The following is a 21,034-nucleotide window of genomic DNA, read 5'->3' as shown; positions in this document are numbered from 1 at the left end:
ATTTGATTAGGGAAGCAGAAGCAGATGTGGCTGGAAAAGCAAGGTATGGGAAACTCCGAGCTATAGCTAGGGAAGTCAGGATTCGGTGGAATAAAATAAAAAGCAGTAGAGACACGGTAAGTTCTGGTGCAGCGGTATTTCACGGTGAAAACACCCTTGGAGGGAGGAATAGGGAAGATGAGTCAGTGGGAAAACTTGTACTTGAAGATGTTAAGGAGGAAGCAATAAAGCTTTTGCAGAGAAAAGCTGATGCAGTCGGTTAAGCGTCTGACTCTTGATTTTAGCCCAGGTCATGATCCCATGCTTCGTGAAATTGAGCCCTTCATGGGGGTCTGTGCTGACAGAGGGACTCTGTCTCTCCCTCTCTCTCTGCCCTACCCTGAGCTCGCAAGCTCTCTCTCTCTCTCTCTCTCTCTTCCCCCCGCAAAAAAAATAAACTTGAAAAAAAAGAAATACTACATTGGATCAGCGTTTTGGAAATACAGTTCTAATCCTAGTTTAGGATTAGACTAACTCATAGATATGCCACTTCAGCTCTGTGTGTGTGTAATACTCACAGCGGAAAGCAGAGGGCTGGATTCCATTAGTTTCCTGCAACATACGAATCCTAAGAGACAATTTTAGATAAAACATGGAGGAACTTTAAAATTTTTAATAGTTGTGGTTTTTCTTAATGACCTTGTTTATGTCGGGTTACACTAGCTATGCATTGGCAGAATGATACAATCTTTAAAAGGAATCTTGACTTTTGCTTCTAGCCACAGGAGAATCACAGCGTCTGGAATTACCATTCTGCCACAAAAAACCGGAACACTGGAACCCAAGTCAGAACAGTTTTGAGACACTGGACATCGGGCTGCACAGGACTGTTATCACTGAAGGGAAGGACACAGATGAGGTATTCTCTATGCAAACCTTACTTTTCTGCCTTCTGACCATTTCTAGATCACAGCAAAGGTAGAGGAACTCCAAGAAAGCTCAGTGGGGGTGGGGTAAAGCCACGGATGCCAGGGAGGCCACTGTGGTTGGAGAAGAACATGGGCCAGGTGCTTTGGGATCTGCACGCCCTGGGTTCTGCTCACACAGACCGTCATCCCTGGAGCTTCCTGGAAAACCACTTCCCAGGTGAGGAGGTGACACTCATCAAGAAGATGTATGACCACCTGACTCCCCTCCACAGCCTGCCTGGGGCCCCAGGCCGTCTGCATGGGTATCTCTTTGGAAGGCTCACTCCGATGCCCAAGTAGGACAGTCCAGAGCCCGGTAGCCTTTGAGGGGCCCCTCTGATGCCCCCTGGTGCTGGGGCTTCTGCCTGAGCCCCTCCCTGCAGCCACTGGGCAGATTTTTCACCACCCTGGAGCCCTCTCCCAAGATATGGACCCAATGGAAACAGTAACGCCTTTGGCAACGACAACAACAATAACAACAAAAGAAAGAAAGAAAGAAAGAAAGAAAGAAAGAAAGAAAGAAAGGGAAGGAAAGGAAAAGAAAAGAAAGGAGAAGACAAAAAACTCAGGGGTCTAGCTGACTAGTGGAGGCAGAGACTGGAATTCAGGGAGAAGAACAATAAAACCTGTGAGTCAGAATACCAGAGAAAGAAGTGGAAGCCAGAGAAAGAGCTTCTGAAATAGGGGATGGCATCTCATGGAGCTCTGGCTGAATAATAATGTGCCCATGCTAAAGGCAGAATCCCACAAGAGTGGACAGAGTAAAACTTTCAGAGAAGGAACAAGTGCCAGGAAACTATAAGCAAAACAGCTTTTAGAGTGCACACAGTACCCGTAGGGATTCATTGAAATTCTCGCCGGCCAGCCTGAGAGACCTTTCAGAACACCGCGGGGGTTGGAGGGGGTGGGACGGGAATTCAGTAGAGACTTCAGAAAATAGATGTGTCAGTGGCAGGGCAGAATTTCCTTAGAGGAGAGATCGCTGTAGACTGGCCCTTAGGTGATGAAAAACAAAAACAAGCGTGTCTCGAAATAATCAGACTTAGCTGCAAACAAACTGACTGCCAAAAAATTCCTAACCCCGTCTAAAGGAATAAAAGTTAGCACTCAGTGCCTGGCAATCCAATAGCCTGGCATCCAATAGCAAATGATTCAGCATGCAATAAGGCAGGAAAATATAACCCACAGCCAGGAGAGAATCATTCCATAAAACAAACTTATAAAAGGAAAGATAATTGCATGAACAGAAAGTATGTTGAAATAAGTCCTGAATGATGCTTACTGTGTTCAAGGATTTAAAGGAAAACATAAAAAGGGGTGCCTGGGTGGCTCAGTCGGTCGAGTGTCTGACTTCGGCTCAGGTCATGATCTCAGAGTTCATGAGTTTGAACCCCCCGTAGGGCTCTGTGCTGACAGCTCGGAGCCTGGAGCCTGCTTCCCATTCTGTGTCTCCCTCTCTCTCTGCTCCTCCCCTGCTCATGCTCCGTCTCTCTCTCCCTCTAAAAAAATAAATAAACATTAAAATAAAGAGAAAGACATAAAATAAAGAAAGGAAAAACAGAAGATATAAAAGAGACCCAAATGGGATATCTACAGATGGAGAATAATAGTCTCCAAAATAGACAACGCACCAGCCAGGATTATGGCAGATTAGACACTGTGTAAGAGAGAATTTGTGGGTATGAGGACACCCACAGACACTATTTGAAATGAAGCACACAGAGGGAGGACGCTGGGGAAAAAGCACAGCTTCACTGACTTGTGGGTCAACAGCAGGTGTCTAACATACAAATTAGACACCCAGAGTAAGTGAAGGTACCAACGATACTCGGACAAATGATGAACAAAACGTTTCTAAATTTGATGAAAACTGTAAATCTGCAGATCCACGAAGCCAGTTGAATTCCAAGCAGAATACACAACAAAACCACCTCGGAGTTCAATGAACTCAAATTGCTAACACTCCCTTGGTAAAAAGAAAATCTTAAAGCAGACAAAGAGGAAAAAAAGACAGTCCAAAGACACGAATATAAGAAATCACAGACTTATCAGCAACTGCATGTCAGAAGGTAATGAACAGCATTTAAAAGGACCGAGGGAGTAAGAGCAAATTAGGAAGCACGTCCGTCTAAGGTTCTCTTGTCCGAAAAAAACAAGTCTTTTAGAAATGAAGGCAAAATGCCTTCACTGATCAGCCCAACCGGAGACTCTGGGGGCCTCTCAAATTTTCCCAAGGATATACACCCACCATTTCTCTCCCTCTCTCCCCAGGGTGGGGGGGTGAGGGCCCCAGGGACATACAAGTCAAAACCATGATGAGATATGTTCAACTCCTGTTGGTGGCTATAACAAAAGCAATACTAATAACAAAACAAAACAAAACAAAACAAAACAAAACAAAACAAAAGAGAAGTGTTGGCCAGGATGTGGAGAAATTGGCCCCTAACACATTGCTCGTGGGAATATAAAGTGGCACAACCTCTGTAGAAAACGGTATGGAAGTTCCTCAAAAAATTAAAAACAGAACTACTGTATGATCCAGCAATCACACTTCTGGTATCTATTCAAAAGCATTGACATTAGGGTCTTGAAAAGATACACAGACGTCCATGGTCATCCCAATAGTATTCACAATAGCTAAGGTATGGAAACAACTTAAGTGTCCGTTGACAGGTGAATGGGCACGGAAGACGGACTTCATACGTAGATATAATGGCGTATAATTCAGCCTAAATGATGGCAAAACAAAGACTCTTTCAGACAAACACTGAGAATCCATCGCTAGCAGATAGATCTGCCAAACAAATTTGAAGAAAGTTCACCAGAACAAGAAAAATAAGGGAACTCTGTCAGCCCAGAGCCCGACGCGGGGCTTGAACACAGGAGCCGTGAGATCATGACCTGAGTCGAAGTCGGACGCTCAACCGACGGAGCCACCCAGGCGCCCCTCAAGCTTTTAACCAAAGAGACAAAACGATAGTCACAATAATAATAATAATAATGATTTGTTGTTACCATTAATAGTAGTTTACTATTGCTGATAAGAAATTTCCACAAACTTGGTGGTTTCAAAGAATATGCATTTATTTTGTCACTCTGGCTGTGGGTCTGGGTATGGCACAGCTAGTCCCCTGCAGCTCAGGGTGTCTCCCGGGGCTGCAAATGAGGGGTGGCCAGCCTTCTTTCTCAACTGGAAGATTTACTGGGGGATTCGTGGGCTTTTGAGTTCATCCAGGATGTAGATGTAATTGATCTCACAGCTGTATGATTGAGAATCTGGTTGTTTGCTGGTTATCTGCTATAGGCACAGATCCTAGAGGTCATGTAGGCTTCCTCCACATATCTGTCCTCTTCATCAAACCAACAAGGGAGATCTCTTCTCCAGTCTGCTTGATGGATTCTCCTATAATATGACGCAATCAGGAGTTGACGTCCTTTGCCATAAACGTGATCCAAACAAGGGTGTGACGCCATTACTTTTGCCAATTCTGTTGGCCAGAACCAAGTCTCAAGGGCGTCCCACACTCAAGGGGAGAGGGTTACACCAACACACGGGCACTAGGAGGCGAAAATCATTGGAGCGGTCACCTTAGGGTCTGGGCGCCACAGTATTATTTTAAGAATCCACTTGCTTAGAGAAAGGGAAGCTATTTAATTTTGCAAACATCCGTCCATCAGTCTAATAAGGTCTTGGTAAATTTCCTGCGGTGCGTCCTGTCCGAGGTAAAAATCCACATGATTGTAGTGTGGAATCAACTTATAGTAAATAAGCCTGGGAATTTGGGGCAGTAAATTCTCAACGTCCTTGAGGTCAGCCACACGGTCGTGTCCTCCGCTCCACACAGCTGTGGGCACTTGCATCTTGGTCACGTTGTACAAGGGAGGTGTGAGCTAAGTATGATTAGAGGCGGAGAGAAAAAACCAGATTTCGCAGAAAACCACATTGGGGGAGTAACCTTATCGATTGTTAAGCAAGTTCTTCAAATGCTAAAAGTATGCAGTTAGAATGCACTTAACGATTTCCAAACATCAAAATGTTAGAAGTGCTCGAGAGCACTTCTGTGCAATGGTATGAACTGTGAATAAAGAAAAAGATAACCGTGATATTTCTGATTTGCACATTGGGGAAAATAGGAAAGAATCCTTGAGGAAGGGGGCTTTTATTTCTATGGGGGACCATCTTTCTTTAAAAAAACGTTTTTTACGTATATTTATTTTGAGTAGGGGGGATGGTCAGAGAGAGAGAGAGAGAGAGAGAGAGAGAATCCCAAGCAGGCTCCATACTGTCAGCACAAAGCCTGACATGAGACTCGATTCCATGAGCCATGAGATCATGACCTGAGCTGAAATCAAGAGTTGGTTGTTTAACTGTCTGAACCACCCAAGGCGCCCTTATGGGTGACCATCTTTCTAGTAGGGCTTGGCATTCGGAGTATGTCCTTTTGAATATAGGATATATTCAAAGTCGGAGTATAGGATAAATGTAAATACCTCTTCTCTGGTGCAGAAATCTGGGCTTGGGGGGATTATTGACACTCGAGCAGACTCTTTGGGGAGCACTGAGACCAATGGATGAAAACAGTTGAAGTATGACGTGAACAAGGAGCCAGCCTGTTCCAGAGAACGTGATGTCTTTTCCCTTCTCTCTGGGATCCACCGAATCCCATCCCCCAGCTCCTCAGTGGCCCCGGATGACCCCGCCTGGCCAATCAGTCCTTCATCCCTCTGGCCTCAGTGACTGGATGAGAGATGGGCACGTGGCTAAAACCGGGCCAGAGTTCTCTCCACAATCAGGCTATTTTTGAAATAGCCTGAGAAGGGAAAGAGCATTTGTGAGCAGAACTGGGAGAGAGAGGGCGGGGCGCAGGGAGAAGGAGAGCCCGGAGGACAGCGTTCCAGTTCCCAGCCATTGTGAGTTGATCACCACCCTGTTCAGTACAGTAAAGCAGTAAATAGATTTTTTTAAACCTAATGTCACGTTGTCTCCTGCCATGCACAACTGAGAGAATACGGACTGCCACCATATTCCAGGGACCGAATTGTGTTTTCCCCAAATTTGGATGTTGAAACCTTAACCTCTAATTTGACTGTATGAGGAAGTAAGGCTGTTAGGAGGTAATTGGGGTTAAATGCAGTCATAAGGGCCAGGTCCTAATTAAGTAGGACTGGCAGTCTATAGGAAGGGGAAGAGAGAGATCTCTCTCTCTCTCTCCAAGCACACTCGCAGAAGAAAGGGTACGTGAGCACATGACAAGAAGGTGACTGTCTACAAGCCAGAAAGGGGCTCCTCCCCAGAGCCCCACCAGCTGGACACTGACCTTGGACATCCAGCTTCCAGAATGTGAGAAATAGATTTCTGTGGTTTAAGCCACTCAGTCTATGGTCATTCTTTTTTTTTTTTTTTTTTTTAATGGCATCCTGAGCAGATTTCTACACTGTTGTTAACAATTTTTGGCAGCAAGGTTAGGAAGAAAGGGTAACGTGGACAAAGACACAGATCCTTGGGAAACTGTATCCTTGGCCAGGGAGAGGTTTCCTAAATTAGTAATGTACCTGATGACTTGGTTGCGGGGGGGGCTGACTTGGGGACCGTGCACCTTCAGTTCTCTCGGCAGGGCGATATACAAGCAGAGATCACAGGCTCGATCATTACAGAAGTTACTGTTAGTCGATGGGTTGGTGTCCGGGTCTTAGAGTTACTGAATATCTTAAGTATGTCGCCTGTCCCCTATCTTGCTGGGAGACCGTGGCCCTGGGCTTAGGAGCAAGTGATAAAGGAGGAGGTGAGAAGGCAGCGACAAGGCAGGGAGGCCAGTGAGCACAGATCAGGGCTCACAGTGGTGCTTTAAGGGCTGGGGAGAGCCCGCGCAAGGCCCCAAAGGCCAAGAGCAAACTGGGGCAAGAGGAGGCATGCTTTTCCCGACTCTGGGTTTCTCAGCGGGATAATACAAAGCATAAATACTTAGATGCAAAGATGGAGAAAGTTAAAGAGTAGAAAGACAGCTGTAAATATTAGCAAGCTTCGTGGCAGGAGAGTGGGGTTGAGGAGCCCCTGAAATCAGAACACATTTACCGCAATGATTTAGGATGCTGTGAAGGATGAAAGGAAACTCAGAAGAAGGCAGAGCCAAAAATGAATATGCAAATCAGGATGCAAATGAGACATGCTGACTTTGGGCCAAAATTTTTTTTTACTTAGTAATGAAGGTTTGGTGATTACACTGATAATTATGCCCGTCTTATTTATGGTTGATTACTCATAGTTGTGACAAAGGTTATTGCTTTTTACACATACATGTTGTTCACCCTCAGCTTGTTTGGGGTTTTCCATTTCTTTCCCAAGGTCCCGCGCAAACGATTCATATGTAAACTTGAATCACCATGTATCCTGAAGATGGGAAAGATCATCCCTGTGACACAGCTCTCATCCAAGTTGACGTTTAACTCTCACAAGGTAAGCTCATCATCCAAGACTCTTTCCTTTTAGCAACTATCTACTCTTGCTAGGGTAAGAAATTGGTTACTCACAAGACAAATTGGGACTATGTGGGTCTGTGTGTGGCAAGCAGCCTGGGAGAAAACTATAGCAGTTTGGGAGGAAGATCAGATTCTTCACTCCAGCTGAAATTACGTATCTTCTCTATCGCAGTTACTATGGTGGCATTGAAAATCTGCTTTTTTGAAAAATTTCCAAATTTCCATACCCCTTTTTTGAAAACCTCATGTATCTTTGATGGCCACTTGTGTAACCTGAGTTATATATATATGTATATATATATAGTATGTGTATATATATATATATATATACACACATAGTATACATAGTATATACATATATATAGTATATATATAGTTATATATATATGTATATATATATGTGTATATACATATACACATATATATAACTATATATATGTATACATATATATGTATATATGTGTATATATATGTATACATATATATAGTTATATATATATAGTTATATATATATACATGTATATATGTATACATAGTATACATATATATAGTTATATATATACATATATATAGTTATATATATACACATATATATAACTATATGTATATATATAGTTATATATATACACACATATGTTAAATGAGCAGTAATTGTCATCCCAAAGAACTAATAGGGCAGTGTTAGTTCATTTTATAATAGATGGGTAAGAAATGAGAGCATATGTTCCAGAAACAAAGATTACATATCTTTAATTCTCCTTTTAAAATATGGTCTTGGGGTGCCTGGACAGCTCAGTCACTTAAGTGCCTGACTCTTGGTTTCGGCACAGGTCACGATCTCACGGCTTGTGAGTTCGAGCCCAAAGTCCGGCTTTGCGCTGACAGTGTGGAGCCTGCTTGGGATTCTCTTTCCATCTCTCCCTCTGCCTCTCTCTCTCTCTCTGTCTCTCTCTCTCTCAAAATAAGTAAATAAATGTTAAGAAAAACATGGTTTTAATTAAGTGCTGAGAGTGTCTACTTTTTTTGATGTTTATTTATTTATTTTGAGAGAGAGAGAGAGAGAGAGAGGGAACTGGGGAGGGGCAGAAAGAGAAAGAGAGAATTTCAAGCTGCTACCTCGGGGCCTGACATAGGGTTCCACCTCACGAACTGTTAGATCATGACCTGAGCTGAAAGAGTTGGACGCTTAGTCGACTGAGCAACCCAGGTATCCCAAGAGTTTCTATTTTTTGAGAAGGAATAAGTAGGGCTATAAAATCCAGGAACCCCTGAGTCATATCCTGGTTCATTACTAAGCTAAATAATTTTGACAATGTACCTAACCTCTCTGAGCCTCTGCAAACGTGGAGGCAACATATTTACCTTGTAAGGTCATTGTAAGGATCAAAACTAATATGGAAACATTAAATTTTTTTTTACAAAAGGGGCGCCTGGGTGGCTCAGTCAGTTGAAGGTCCGACTTTGGCCGTGGTCATGATCTCATGGTTCATGGGTTCGAGCCCTGCATCGGGCTCTGTGCTGACGGCTCAGAGCCTAGATCCTGCTTCAGATTCTGTGTGTGTGTGTCTCTCTCTCTGCCCCTCCCAGCTGTCTCTCTCTCAAAATATAAAACATTAAAAAATTTAGAAATAATGGTATGGAACATGATAAGAAACCAATAAGTGGAATCTGATCTATATAAAATACGTGGCACAGTGTTGGAACCTAGCAGGTACTTAGTGAGTGGAGACTGATGACCACGGTCATCCATGTACCTGGTGAAAGTGCATCATGTTCTCATCAGGGTTTCCCCAGTCAAAAGCTTGGAACAGACCAGAATTAGCAGCCTATGATAAAATAGAAATAAAAACACATTACGATGATATAAGAAAACAACACGCATTTAAAGACCGTAAACAGAGGCACACCTGGGTGGCTCAGTCAGTTGAGGGTCCGGCTTCAGCTCAGGTCATAGTCTCATGGTTCGTGTGTTCAAGTCCCAAGCCGGGCTCTGGGCTGACAGCTCAGAGCCTGGAACCTGCTTCAGATTCTGTCTCCCTCTCTCTCTGCCCCCCCCACTCTCTCTCTCTCTGTCTCAAAAAATAAGTAAACATTAAAATAAATAAAGACAGTAAACAGAAAATATACAAAGAGGATGACATTACATCCCACTCTTTAGGCACAAGAGCTAAAGTCCAGTAAAGATTAATAAGCCGGATAGTAAGACTGATACGAGCCGATAGAGTAATTCACAGAACTGACTGACCGTCTTTTACTCTCCTCTATACCTCTCCAGTGAAAATTCTCAGATAGCAATGTGTTTATTTTTTTTTTAAGTTTATTTGTTTATTGAGAGGGAGAGGGAGGGAGAGAATGAGTAGGGGAGGGGCAGAGAGAGAGAGAGAGAGAGAGAGAGAATCCCAAGCAGGCTCCGTGCTGTCAGCGCAGACCCTGACACGGGGTTGGAACTCATGAACTGTGAGATCATGACCATGACCTGAGCTGAAACCAAGTCAGACGCAGAACCGACTGCACCACCGAGGCGCCCTGACGACAACGTCTTCGGGTGTTATAACACTCTACAGAGGAACGTCTACAAGGATGCTGCGATTGAATGATTCTTGACCATCTTAGCTTCAGGAATCGTCATAATTTTTTTGAAAGAGGCACCAGCTGTTCATCGACATTGAAAAGTGACTGATGTTTTCCTACACAGCTGTGTCCAGTATCCCTGTCAGGGTGTCGTCACTACATTCCCTGTTCTTGAACACTTTTTGTTGCTCCTGAAGGGAACGTGCACGCGGAGTAGCTTCAGCGCTTCCCGTGTGAGGGGCTCTGTCCCCCCAGCAGCCAGCCGTGTTGTCCGTCAGGAGCAGGGCCACATGCTGAGTGTCTGAGACACCGGGCACGCCACTTGGACATTTTCATGTTCAGACTTCCGCTACGAGAATGGAAACGGTCATACACCTGCACGCCTGGGGCTTCCTTCTTCTGTGACTTGCCACCCACGCTGGACCGAGGAAGGAGGTCACGTTCATGTTCACCTCACACGTTCCAGTAGGCGATTCTCAGTCTGTCCCATGGTTTTTGTTTTTGTTTTTGTTTTTGTTTTCCTGAACTTGAATCTCAGAGATTTTTTTTCACACTCATTGATTTAATCCTGATGCTTCGTTTAAAATTACTCCCATCATGCTCTCTATTGACAGAGGCGGTCCGCCGCGGTCGGTTTTCAGCAATGGGAAGCAGCAGCGTGGGCTCCTTAGGTACCTGGGTTCTAGCAGCAAACAGACCTGGTCTCAGTCCAGGCTTAACGGATTATTGAATGTGTCATCCACGGCAAGTTATGTATCTCCCCTAATTCCCGTCTGTGAAATGGGAATGATGACATTCTCCTCATAGTGAAGATTCAACTGGGTGATGCATTAAATAGGGTGCTAGGGTGTAGCACCTAGAAATGCTCAACAAACCTCTTTTTACTAACATTACTACTCTCGTCATTGTCGTCACCCTTGCCGTAGCCGTCCGCATAACCTATGACCAAGTGTCTCACCTCATCCCCCTCCCCACCCCCCCTGACTTATTTCTGTCCTCAAGAGGACTTTCTGCCACAGGAGAAGAGATCTTTCTAAGAGCAGTGAGCTGTGAGACACGTAAGGGACAGGCCAGGACATTTGTGGCATAAGGGGTATCGATGCCTTCGTGGAAAGACTGTTAAGAGAATTCAGTGACACCGAAGGAAATCACACGTACGAACAGCAAGGACACATAGTAAGTGCTCAGGGAAAGTGAAATTGGAGTTGTGTTACCCACCACAGACCCTCTCTGTCTCCTCACCGGGGGGAGACATTCTGTCCTGAGCATCTTTCTTCCGGCAGGAACTTGAGGGCTTATCTCCTGGGCGTGGAACTCTTCAAAGGAGTTCAGAAGTCCTCAACTAGTGTTTCAGGCTATCTACAGCAGTGATTCTCAACCGTAAAGCATGGAGCAAACTTATCGGTGTGGAGGTGAAAGTGTAAACTCGTAGGGATCTCGGATATGTCAAAACTTTGGGAAGACCCTTCTCTCCCCCGCCCCCCCCCCCCCACACTCATCACACTTGGTTCAGAAAGCTGGGCCAATTGAATATGACTTCTCCCTGAACTTGCTGAATATTGAGCAATACGGCAGCACACACACAAATTTAAACTGAGAGTGAAAACAGAAACCGTTAATCTATTTTCGTCTCTATCTCATACTTCACTTGCGCAGAGTAGAGCATTATTTCGACACTCTGAAATGGCCCATTCGCCAATAGGAGGATGCGCAGATCTTTCCGGAATAGCTCTATCATGTCATATAAAGTTCTGTTAGAACGGATGGTTTCCCAAAAGAGGAAGTACAAACCTTCCCTAGAAAAGGCAGTTGGGAGTAACCCAAAAATCAGAGTTCAGTCCGAATAGGTGGGAACCAGGCCCAAACACCAGAAACCGAGGACACAGAGAACAGAAGAGAGAACGGCGAAGGAACACGAGTTGATGCTGATTTCGGAAGCATCCACCTGACAGAGGCAGGTGCCTGAAAAACCCTGCGATGGGCTCTGGGAGTCCTCCTCAGGGCTCTCGGGGCGATGTGTGTGCATCAGACCAGGAGTAGGAAGCACGTACCTGGGCCCAGTGCAGCATGGTCTGCACAGATGTTCCCGCAGAGCTCTGTGCCAGATAAACATCCAAGCGACTCTGCAAAATGGAGATTATTTCTCACCGGGAGGCTAATCATTTGACCACACCGCAAGTAAACCTGAATATTCTCTTTCTCTCTCTGGGGAATGAACATGGACCATGCCCTCTTTAAGAACTTTCTCCTCCCGTAGCTCTGTTCTGTCCTGTACAGTCTTCATAAAGCCCACAGAGGCCATCCCGCTGGTCAAAGACACGAACATGCCTTTTCTCTCCCGCCTCACCTCAGATGGCCCAAGAGTACAGGGGGGTTGAGGGTGCGAGAGCCCCAGTGACCTTCGTCACCCTGGGTTAAGTCCCAAAGGACATTCTGAGAGTTGTTCATCATGACACATTGAGAAAAGATCTAAATGTTTCCTCTGCCTTCGGATTTTAAGAACATAGTGAGTATTCCACAGGGCTCTCTGAAAGTTTGTGGAACATAATCCATCCAGGATTGTAACCTCCACTGACATTTAGACTTTTTTTCCGGATTAAAAAAAAAAAAACTTGATATTTTTCATTGCCATTTTTTTTTTTACATTTTAGTATACAAAATGGTTATTTTTCCACCAAAGTGAGCACAGAAGGAGCATGGAGCTTTAAAAAAAAACACTACCCCTCATGAGCTAGCCAAACCTACTGAATCGATATCAAAATCTCCAGGGTTGAGTCCTGGACATGTGTATTCCTTCAAAGTTCCACAAACGCTACTCAGACATCCCAGGATATCCTCCACTAAAATAGACATCCTTGCAGAGATTCCATAGGCCGGCCCCCAACAGTTAAAAAAAAGGGGGGGGGGGCAATTTGACTGTATAAATGTACAACAAGGGCCCTCAGTGAATGTTCTAGAGGGTCACGTTAGGAAGTCTTCCTCTGGCAAACTCTGAGGCCATGTCGAGAAGATGCTTTTGAAATTATCCCTCTTGTGTTTGCTTACAGCTCTTTGCCAGCTCTGCCTACATGATATGCTACCATCTAAGCGATAGGCACGTGCAATCCCCTTGGTAAACGGAGAAAACAGAAAAGGAGTGTGAAAAGGCAGGGGTTAAGGCAGGCTTTGCATAAACGGCTATTTACAAATCTTGTCTGAAAGCAAGAAAAGTGTTTAATCAGTGCTCTCCAGTAACAGAGGGAGACTAGGCTCTGGGCGGAAATCTGAGATAGTCGGAGACCATTTTCAACTATGTCCTGCTTCTGGCTTCAAAGATACCTCCTCTCTGGCTGGGGAGCGAACAGCAGCTTTCCGTCTTCCACACCCCCCCTAGTCAGCTCATGGTGACTAAAGAAGAAAAGGATTTCAGCTGGAGAGGACTCCCCAAGAAACCCAACTGATCCTTCTCAGTGTCCCTTCAACTGTGAATCTGTAGCTATCATTGGAAAGCCATCCCTTAATCCCAATGGATTAAAGAAGTCAGTGGTTCACAAAATGACTATTTCTAGATCACCTATGAAAGTGGGAAATTGGTTTAAAAATTACAGATGCTTGGGCATACTGAAATTCTACTTCAGTAGGTCTGAGATAGACAGACCTCAGGCACAGCAAGATAAATTTCAAAACCATAGTCTTCATGTCAGTGGAGGACTTTTCCAATGGCGGCGCTTTGGCCAACAGCAAGGGTTGGTGAGAATGTTCAGTGGCAAAGCCTTCTCAAATCCTCCTACTAAAGCAGGTGGAACCGCCTCCCGCCCCCCAGCTTCAGTCGGAGGCCATCAACATATAATTTCAAATCAGGAGACAAAAAGGAGACCTTGAGATGTGGCTTTCGCGCAACTCAGAGCACATTCTCCTCTCCTCTGTGCAACAACATAATTGCTTTTCTGGATCCGACTACTTACACATACCATGTTTAAGTTTTTTGGGTCAAATCCACTCAAAGTAAACAGGAAGTTGCTGCAGAGATGACGGAATAGCTTCCGGTTGCATACCTTGGTGGCAATGAATTGGTCAAAAAAGGTATGAGGGTAGAACATCTTGTCACCAAAAAACGCCTGCAAGATCAATTTGAGATGCCATCAGATTTCACGGATGTGGATGTCAAAAGTGGAAAGTGAGTGGTCATTCAGCCAAGGACTGGACAGAGGTGATATCTGCTCAGTGCTAGTCCTCAGTAAAATGGAAAGGCCTGGTAAATTTTGTTTTTGGTTCTCCCAACCCACCTTTGTGGTCTTCTCAACACATCTCATGATTCCCTTTCCCAAGGTCCTCTACTTGGGGTGTTTTTCAGAATGCCCTCTGAGAAATTAGCCACCGTAGGAAATTGATAAGGCTTTGGAGTCACAGATACCTTGGTTCGATTCTGGACTCTGTCTTTAGACCTTAAGGAAGTATTTAATTTCTATTATCCTGAACTTTCTCGATGATAAAATAAAAAATTAACATGCTATGTTGTAAAGGACTGTTGTCAAGATCATAAGTCATGTTTAAAAGGTACCTACTGAATCTTCTAGAACCTAGTAAACATTCCCCAAACAATAGCTATCATTACAAGTAGTGAATGATATAGACTTAATGAGCCATTCCTTCCAGAATCTTTTAGTAAACGCTTCCAGAGGCAAAACTTAATCCCCCTAAAATGAATCTTTACTAGTGAAATTTCAGGCAATGTTGCCAGTGAGTTGAACTTACTTTTTGAACTTTAGAAATCCCTTCAAATTAGCACACACATTCATATCAAACTCCTGTACATATAAGACGAATCTTACCTTTGCTTCACAAAAACTAGTTTTATAATCTTAGGATAATAAACTAGATATGAGGATGAAAAAGTATCTTTTAATTCTTTCAGAAACATCCATTTACAGTAAAAAACAAAACAAAACAAAAAACAACCAAAACAAAACAAACCTCGCTTATCTTTTTCCTGGAATCCTTTATTGACTGGTGATTATAACAATCAATTAGATTAGATTAGAACAATAATAACTAGCATTTATTTTTATTGCGTTAGTGCACAATAAGATCTCAGGCTATCTTTGGTAAACTCGATCCGGTGAATTCCTCCTGGGTAGAGTTGGTTGAATTCTGAATTTGAAAAGTGGTTATTTTATATGATCAAAGGTAATCTTCATTTAATGGAATATTTGATATCCCATGGAATATTAATGACTCTATGACACACCGTGACTTTATCTACCCCTTCCTATGGGAGAGGGGGAGGGAGGAAGGGAAAAAAAAAAGAGGCTATAATTGTTAAGCTAGTTCAAATCATATTTCTTTAGGTCGGGAAGGCAATAATTAACCATGGCAGACATTATCTAATTCATTCTGGCCTCTTATTCATTTTGTCTCAATCACTGGGACACTTGAACAATATATTAGATAATTTATTAAGCCACTTATCAAATTGTAACTCTTCCTGTGTAACTGTCTACATGGTAATTAGTAGTAGCCACAGACACATAGAGAGAACTTTTTTTTGTTTTGTTTTTAAAGAATGGCTTCTTTAAAAAAAAAAAAGACGTTTTTTTTTTTAATTTTTTTTTTCAACGTTCATTTATTTTTTTGGGACAGAGAGAGACAGAGCATGAATGGGGGAGGGGCAGAGAGAGAGGGAGACACAGAATCAGAAACAGGCTCCAGGCTCTGAGCCATCAGCCCAGAGCCTGACGCGGGGCTCGAACTCACGGGCCGCGAGATTGTGACCTGGCTGAAGTCGGACGCTTAACCGACTGCGCCACCCAGGCGCCCCAAAAGACGTTATTTTTAAGTAATATCTACACCCGGGGCACCCGGGTGGGCTCGGTCGGTTAAGCATCCGACTCTTGATTTTGCTCAGTCGTGCTCTCGCATTTGTGAGTTCAAGCCCCGCATTGGGCTCTGTGCTGACAACGACTCTCTCTCCCTCTCTATCTGCCCCTTCCCTGCTTGCTCTCTATTTCTCAATCAAAATAAAGAAAAATAAACTTAAAACAAAGTAATATGTACACATGGGGCTCAAACTTAAACCCTGAGATCAAGAGTCACGCGTTCTACCGACTGAGCCAGCCAGGTGCCCCTGAACTTACCTCTGAAAGGAACGTTTTCATCTATTCTGTTCTCAAGTGCAATAATCTAAATGGAGTGGCTGGCACATGAATAAGTAGTGAAGGTAGGAAGCAGGGTCTGGTTTTCACCAGTGAACATTTTTCTTTTTCTTTTTAACATTAAAAAAAAGTTGTATAGTGTATTTGTTTATCTGGAGAGAGACAGCAACAGTGCGACCAGCGCAGAGCCCAATGGGGAGCTCAAACTCACAAAACCACGCGATCGCGACCCGAGCTGAAATTAAGAGTCCACTTACCCGACTGAGCCACCCAGGCCTCCCCTAACATTTTTCGTTTTCAACGACCAATATCTTCATCATCCACCCTTGGCAGAAACTCCGAATGAAAAGGAAGTACCAGTTCAGAGAAGTGAGCAACCGTGGAAGCATGATGTGAAGAAAGAGGTTAGGGGCACCTGGGTGACTCAGTCGCCTAAGCGTCTGACTCTTGATTTCACCTCAAGTCATGACGTCCCGGTTTGTGAGATGGAGACCCAAGTCGGGCTGTGCGCAGACAGCGTGGAGCCTGCTTGGGATTCTCTCTCTCTCTGACCCTCCCCCATTCACATGCACTCCCTCTCTCTCCCTCTCTGTGTCTCAAAATTAAATAAACATTCAAAAAGAAGAAGAAAGAGGTTCCATCTGCCATAAAAGGCCCTTGTTCTTTATTCTGACAGCCGGTGTTTCCAAATACTGGGTGAATTAGCATGCCAGTCGCTGACTTTACCTCTACACCCATTCATGAGTGACTCAGCAAAACGGTCATATATTTACCCAGGGACAAATAACTGCTCCTTCCCCCTAACCTAAAAAGAGAGGAGAGTAACGCAGGCCAGTAACGCAGGGCCCATTTGTATAGCGTGGTAAACGTGGCTTGTAGAATGTAATTCCAAGTTCATTCTGGAGGGGGCGTGTGTGTCCCATAACAGCACAAGATTCTTCAATTTGCTCTTTCGGTAACTGGGTGAATTTAAAAAGGCACCACTTCTTTTGGGTACATGGCTGCATGCCAGGTCACGTGACTTGCCAAGCCGCCCATGGGCTGGATGCAGCTGTCCGTGGCTTGCTGAGCGGGGCACCCGAAGGATCCCGGACTGACTTCTTCAGGCTGGCATTGAAAAGGTGGGGGAAAGAACTACACAGAAGAAAGAGCACCCACCATCGATGACCTGGTCAGATCTGGGTTCAAGTTCTGGTTCTGTCACCCACTAGCTGGGTCATTCGGGACAGGCTGCTTAGCCTCTTTGAGCCTCACAGTTTTCTTTTAAGAAACGAAGACAATACTAACAAGGCTCACTGTTTAAATAACATGTAAGGAGCAAAGGGTCGAAGCAAGCAAGATACAAGAACACGTAAATGCCCAGGGACCAGACAAGGGGCGGGAGCGAAGGAGGGGATAAACAACTGGCAAACAGGAAATCAGAAACGCCAAGTGCTGTGGCTTTGAATCCAAAATAAACTCAATGAATACTACTAGATAATATCTAGTGAATACCTGCTGTAGGCCTGGTACTATGCTTAAACATGTATCATCTCAGTGAATCTCCCAAACAACTTGACACATTTTTACCCATTTTTTTACTCACTCATCCATGCACGCGTGCATTCATTCATTCACTTTCAACTTTATTGAGGAATAATTGACGCCATAAGACACTAAATATCTTATAAACGAAAGTTTGTACACTTTGACCTACATTTCCCCATTTCTCCTTCCTCCAGCCCCTCGTAGCCACCGTTCTATTCCCCTTTTCTAGGAAATTGGCTTTTTAATATCAGATTCTACATATAAGTGATTCAGTGCAGTATTTGTTTTTCTCTGTCTGGCTTATTTCATTTGGTGTTATGCCCCCCAGGTTCACCCATGTTGCAAATGGCTGTATTTCCTTACTTTCTTTTGGCTCTTTAATACTCTTTAAAATTTTCCCATTTTCATTTGTTGAGAAATCTCTACACTGTTTTCCATAAGGGTTATACTAATTTACATTTCCACCAGCAGTGTATAAGGGCTCCCTTTTCTCAACATCCTTGCCAACATTTGTTATTTCTTGTCTTTCTGACAATAGCCATTCTAGAGGTGACTGGGTGGCTCCGTTGGTTAAGTGCCTTACTCGATTTCAGCTCAGGTCATTATCTCAGGCTTCATGAGTTCAAGACCCGCATCTGGCTCTTGGTTGGTAGCTTGGAGCCTGCTTGGAATTCTGTTTCCCTGTCTCTCTGCCCCTCCCCCGCTCATGATCTCTCTCTCTCTCTCTCTCTCTCAAAAATAAATAAACATTAAAAAAGATAATAGCCATTCTAACAGGTAGGAGGTAATCCTCCATTGTGGTTTTGATTTGCATTCCCTGATCGTGAGTGATGTTGAACATCTTTCCATGTACCTATTGGCCATTTGCATGTCTTCTTTGGGAAAATGCCCTTTTTAAAACTGGATTACTTGCTTTTCTGCTATTGAATTGTATGAGCGTTTTATATATTTTGGTTATTAATCCCTTATCAGATACATGGTTTGCAAATATTTTCTCCTATTCTGTAGGTGGCATTTTCAACATATCGAAATGTTCCCTTTGCTGTGCAGAAGCTTTTTAGTTAGTCCCATTTGTTTATTTTTACCTTTATTGGCTGTTCTTTTGCTGTCTTATCCAGAAAATCATTGGCCAAGACCAAGGTCAAGGAGCGTTTTCCCTATGTTGTCTTCTAGGAGCTTTATGATTTCAAGTCTTAAATGTAAGTTTTTAATCCATTTCAAGTTAATTTTTGTGAGTGGTATAACATAAGGGTTCAGCCTCATTCTTTTGCACGTGGCTATCCAGTTATCCAAACACCATGTACCGAAGAGACCATCTTTCCCCCACTGTGTCCACAGCACCCTTGTCAAAATTTAGTTGACAATAGGAGTGGGTTTCCTTCTGGATCCCTAACACACTGCTCTACGTACCTGTTTTTATGCTGGTACAATACTGTTTTTATTACTACAGCTTTGCAATATAGTTTGAACTCAGGAAGTGTGATGTCTTCACTTTAGTTCTACTTTCATAAGATTGGTTGGGCTATTTGGGGTCTTTGTATTTCCACACAAATTTTCGGATAGGGTTCTTTTTTTTTTTTTTTTTTCTATTTCTGTGAAAAATACCATTGGAATTTTGATAGGGACTGCACCGAATCTGCAATTCACTTTGGGCTGTATGGACATATTAATGGTATTAATCCTTCCAATTTGTGAACATAGGCTATCTTTTCATTTATCTGTGTCTTTCTGGGTTGTATCAGTATAGAATTGAATCATCATGGGCTAATTTAATTACTTCTCACAAACCCAAATCTCTGGCTTCCGTAAAGATTATCTTACTTTTATCTGCTTTCACTGAAATCACTGAACACAAGGATCGCTCTTAGTCAGCCCTGGGAGAAGCCCGTATCAATATGGAAGAGAAAAACACACTAAGCCACATGGACCAGTTCACTTCAGCTGAATAACTGATCAGATTAGTCAGCCGTCAGCCAGCACAGAGAATCTGGACTTCAGGATATTGTCCAGATTTTGAGGACTTGACAGACTGAGAATCACTAAAAGCTGGACTTTCAGTGATGGGGGGAAGGTATGGTCTGTGCAAATCATGACAGCAACAAGTAGCTGATATTTATTAAAAGCTTAGAACGCGCAAGTCCTGGTTCTAAGGGATTCACATGTCTGACCTCAGTCCTTAAAGCAGCCCTATGCGTGGGAACTATTATGATCCCCCCTTTACAGATGAAGAAAATGACTCCCCAAACATTTCAGGTCTTGGCCAAATTTACCCAGCTAGCTAGGATCCAACCCCACGCCATCTGGCTCCGTGTGGTGATTTTAACTACTACTCCATACTTCTCCTGAAAAACCAAGGGCTGCCAGAGAGAAATTTAACCTACTAGATTAAACAAATCAATTAATCGAATCAACATTTGCTTTATCTGTGATTGAGGAATGACACGGACAGAAGCCTGTAGATGTGGATTTAGACAATAGCGTAGAATGGCATCGGAGTGAGCTCTCTGAACCCTGTTGGTAAAATTATACCACGGTACGTCTCCATCGATAGCTTATATCTGTTATCGTCTCAGAAGTTTATAAAATGCCATTTTGTCTAAGGTTCTCTTCCCTTGAAATCAGCGAAAACAGAGCTCGTTTTAGTTACTACAGATTTAAACTTGGAGGAGCCACATACCTTGACTACTTTTCTGGAAAGAGTTGTTAATTTTTTCATAGGACTTTGGGTGTATTTCACCGTGATGACTGGAGCCAATGCGAAAAATATCTTAATCCTTTTAGCCAGCTCTGGATTTGTAGAGAATGCTATGAAAGCTGGAAGGGAAGAAGACACTAGTTTGTAGGTTTCGAACAAGTCTTCATTCATCGTAAATGATAGCAAAAGTAGTCCTATTAAAAAGAACAACAGGAACTGAAAAAAAAAAAAACAACTTAGAGTAAGTACCATCTGTAGGAAGAATTCTCTAAACTTCTCAAGGATGGAATTGACTAATTCAAAATACAGTGACTTTCCTGTCCCTGGAGAATTTAAGTCTACTCGTAGAGAGTGTTGCAGAAAGGGTTCAAACACCCACTGTGGGGCATACCTAGGTAAACCCCGAGGGCCATTCTCCTTTGGCCACTCTCCTTAATACTGGACAACATTGGGCTATGATTGTGGCTTCCCATTCAGTAGATGCGTGGAGATTTGAGCACGTTACCTCCCTACGCAAGTCTCCGCTTTCCCAATCTGCAAATGTGGAAAACAGGATCCTTCACGGACGAATCTTTTGAAGGTTAAATTACGTATGCATAAAACTGAAGGTATTATTTGGCATTCTCACCATTAGAAAGGATTTCCAAATTCAGCCGGTTGTAACACACGGATGATAGCGATCTCAA

At 43.5% G+C, this 21,034-nt stretch overlaps 1 protein-coding gene and 1 long non-coding RNA gene across 4 annotated transcripts in view; one reads left to right on the top strand and one right to left on the bottom strand.

Annotated features, from left to right (window-relative positions):
* Positions 1 to 4,010: 4,010 nt before the first annotated feature.
* The window catches only part of LIPK (lipase family member K), a 49,245-nt gene continuing 32,221 nt past the window's right edge, over positions 4,011 to 21,034 (bottom strand). For 2 of the 3 annotated variants that reach the window (XM_043598016.1, XM_043598015.1), the window contains 5 exons: positions 20,331 to 20,467; positions 13,946 to 14,092; positions 12,047 to 12,118; positions 9,179 to 9,250; positions 4,011 to 4,838 (listed from right to left, as the gene is read on the bottom strand). In XM_043598016.1, the coding sequence (XP_043453951.1) occupies positions 4,599 to 4,838; positions 9,179 to 9,250; positions 12,047 to 12,118; positions 13,946 to 14,092; positions 20,331 to 20,467 (668 nt within the window). In that variant the 3' untranslated portion in view covers positions 4,011 to 4,598. The remainder of the gene's footprint in view (positions 4,839 to 9,178; positions 9,251 to 12,046; positions 12,119 to 13,945; positions 14,093 to 20,330; positions 20,468 to 21,034) is intronic. The other variant, XM_043598017.1, reaches the window with a different exon arrangement.
* LOC122493444 lies at positions 5,739 to 14,485 on the top strand. Its single transcript, XR_006299892.1, has 2 exons — positions 5,739 to 7,401; positions 13,043 to 14,485. It is a non-coding gene; the product is annotated as an uncharacterized LOC122493444 (long non-coding RNA).

Source organism: Prionailurus bengalensis, chromosome D2 (assembly GCF_016509475.1).
Source record: "Prionailurus bengalensis isolate Pbe53 chromosome D2, Fcat_Pben_1.1_paternal_pri, whole genome shotgun sequence".
In the NCBI taxonomy this organism is placed as follows: domain Eukaryota; kingdom Metazoa; phylum Chordata; class Mammalia; order Carnivora; family Felidae; genus Prionailurus; species Prionailurus bengalensis.
The sequence above is the reverse complement of the archived record's forward strand: the minus strand, read 5'-3'. Positions and strand labels throughout refer to the sequence as shown.